Below are 419 nucleotides of genomic sequence, written 5' to 3'. Positions count from 1 at the left end.
ACAGACTCGAGCTTACCCCCACAAGCCCTGACACCCACCTCCACAAACCCCACACCTACCCACAAACCCAATACCCACCCCCACAAACCCTGGCCATGCGTAGCAGGTGCACACAGGTGCATGTGCACCCCCTGCAAAAAGCAGCACTGAAAGCGCCCTCGGGCAGCTGCCACCACCAGCGGTGTCTGTGGGCGGTCTCCAATCACCACTGGCCCCTGCAACCCTGTGCTCCCCCACCGCTGACAGCACTGCAGCTGCCTGCAAGAGCTTGCCACTCACCACGCCATGTTCCCACCACCGACAGCACCACTGCCACCCGTGGGAGCTCGCCGTGCCCCGCCAGCCTCCGGGGCCACGTGGCATTCATGCCCACAAGCCTGACACCTACCCCCACAAACCCCACACGGCCATCCCACTGC

The 419-nt window shown here is 64.4% G+C and overlaps 1 protein-coding gene across 1 annotated transcript in view; it reads right to left on the bottom strand.

The window, feature by feature from the left end:
* The window catches only part of LOC109289778 (solute carrier family 22 member 5-like), a 46,467-nt gene extending 46,180 nt beyond the window's left edge, over positions 1–287 (bottom strand). Inside the window, exon 1 of the mRNA XM_019505979.1 lies at positions 280–287. Within this exon, the coding sequence (XP_019361524.1) occupies positions 280–287 (8 nt within the window). The remainder of the gene's footprint in view (positions 1–279) is intronic.
* Between the last annotated feature and the right edge of the window lie 132 nt (positions 288–419).

Source organism: Gavialis gangeticus, unplaced genomic scaffold (assembly GCF_001723915.1).
Source record: "Gavialis gangeticus isolate Ggan-Ray unplaced genomic scaffold, GavGan_comp1, whole genome shotgun sequence".
Classification (NCBI taxonomy): domain Eukaryota; kingdom Metazoa; phylum Chordata; order Crocodylia; family Gavialidae; genus Gavialis; species Gavialis gangeticus.
The sequence above is the reverse complement of the archived record's forward strand: the minus strand, read 5'-3'. Positions and strand labels throughout refer to the sequence as shown.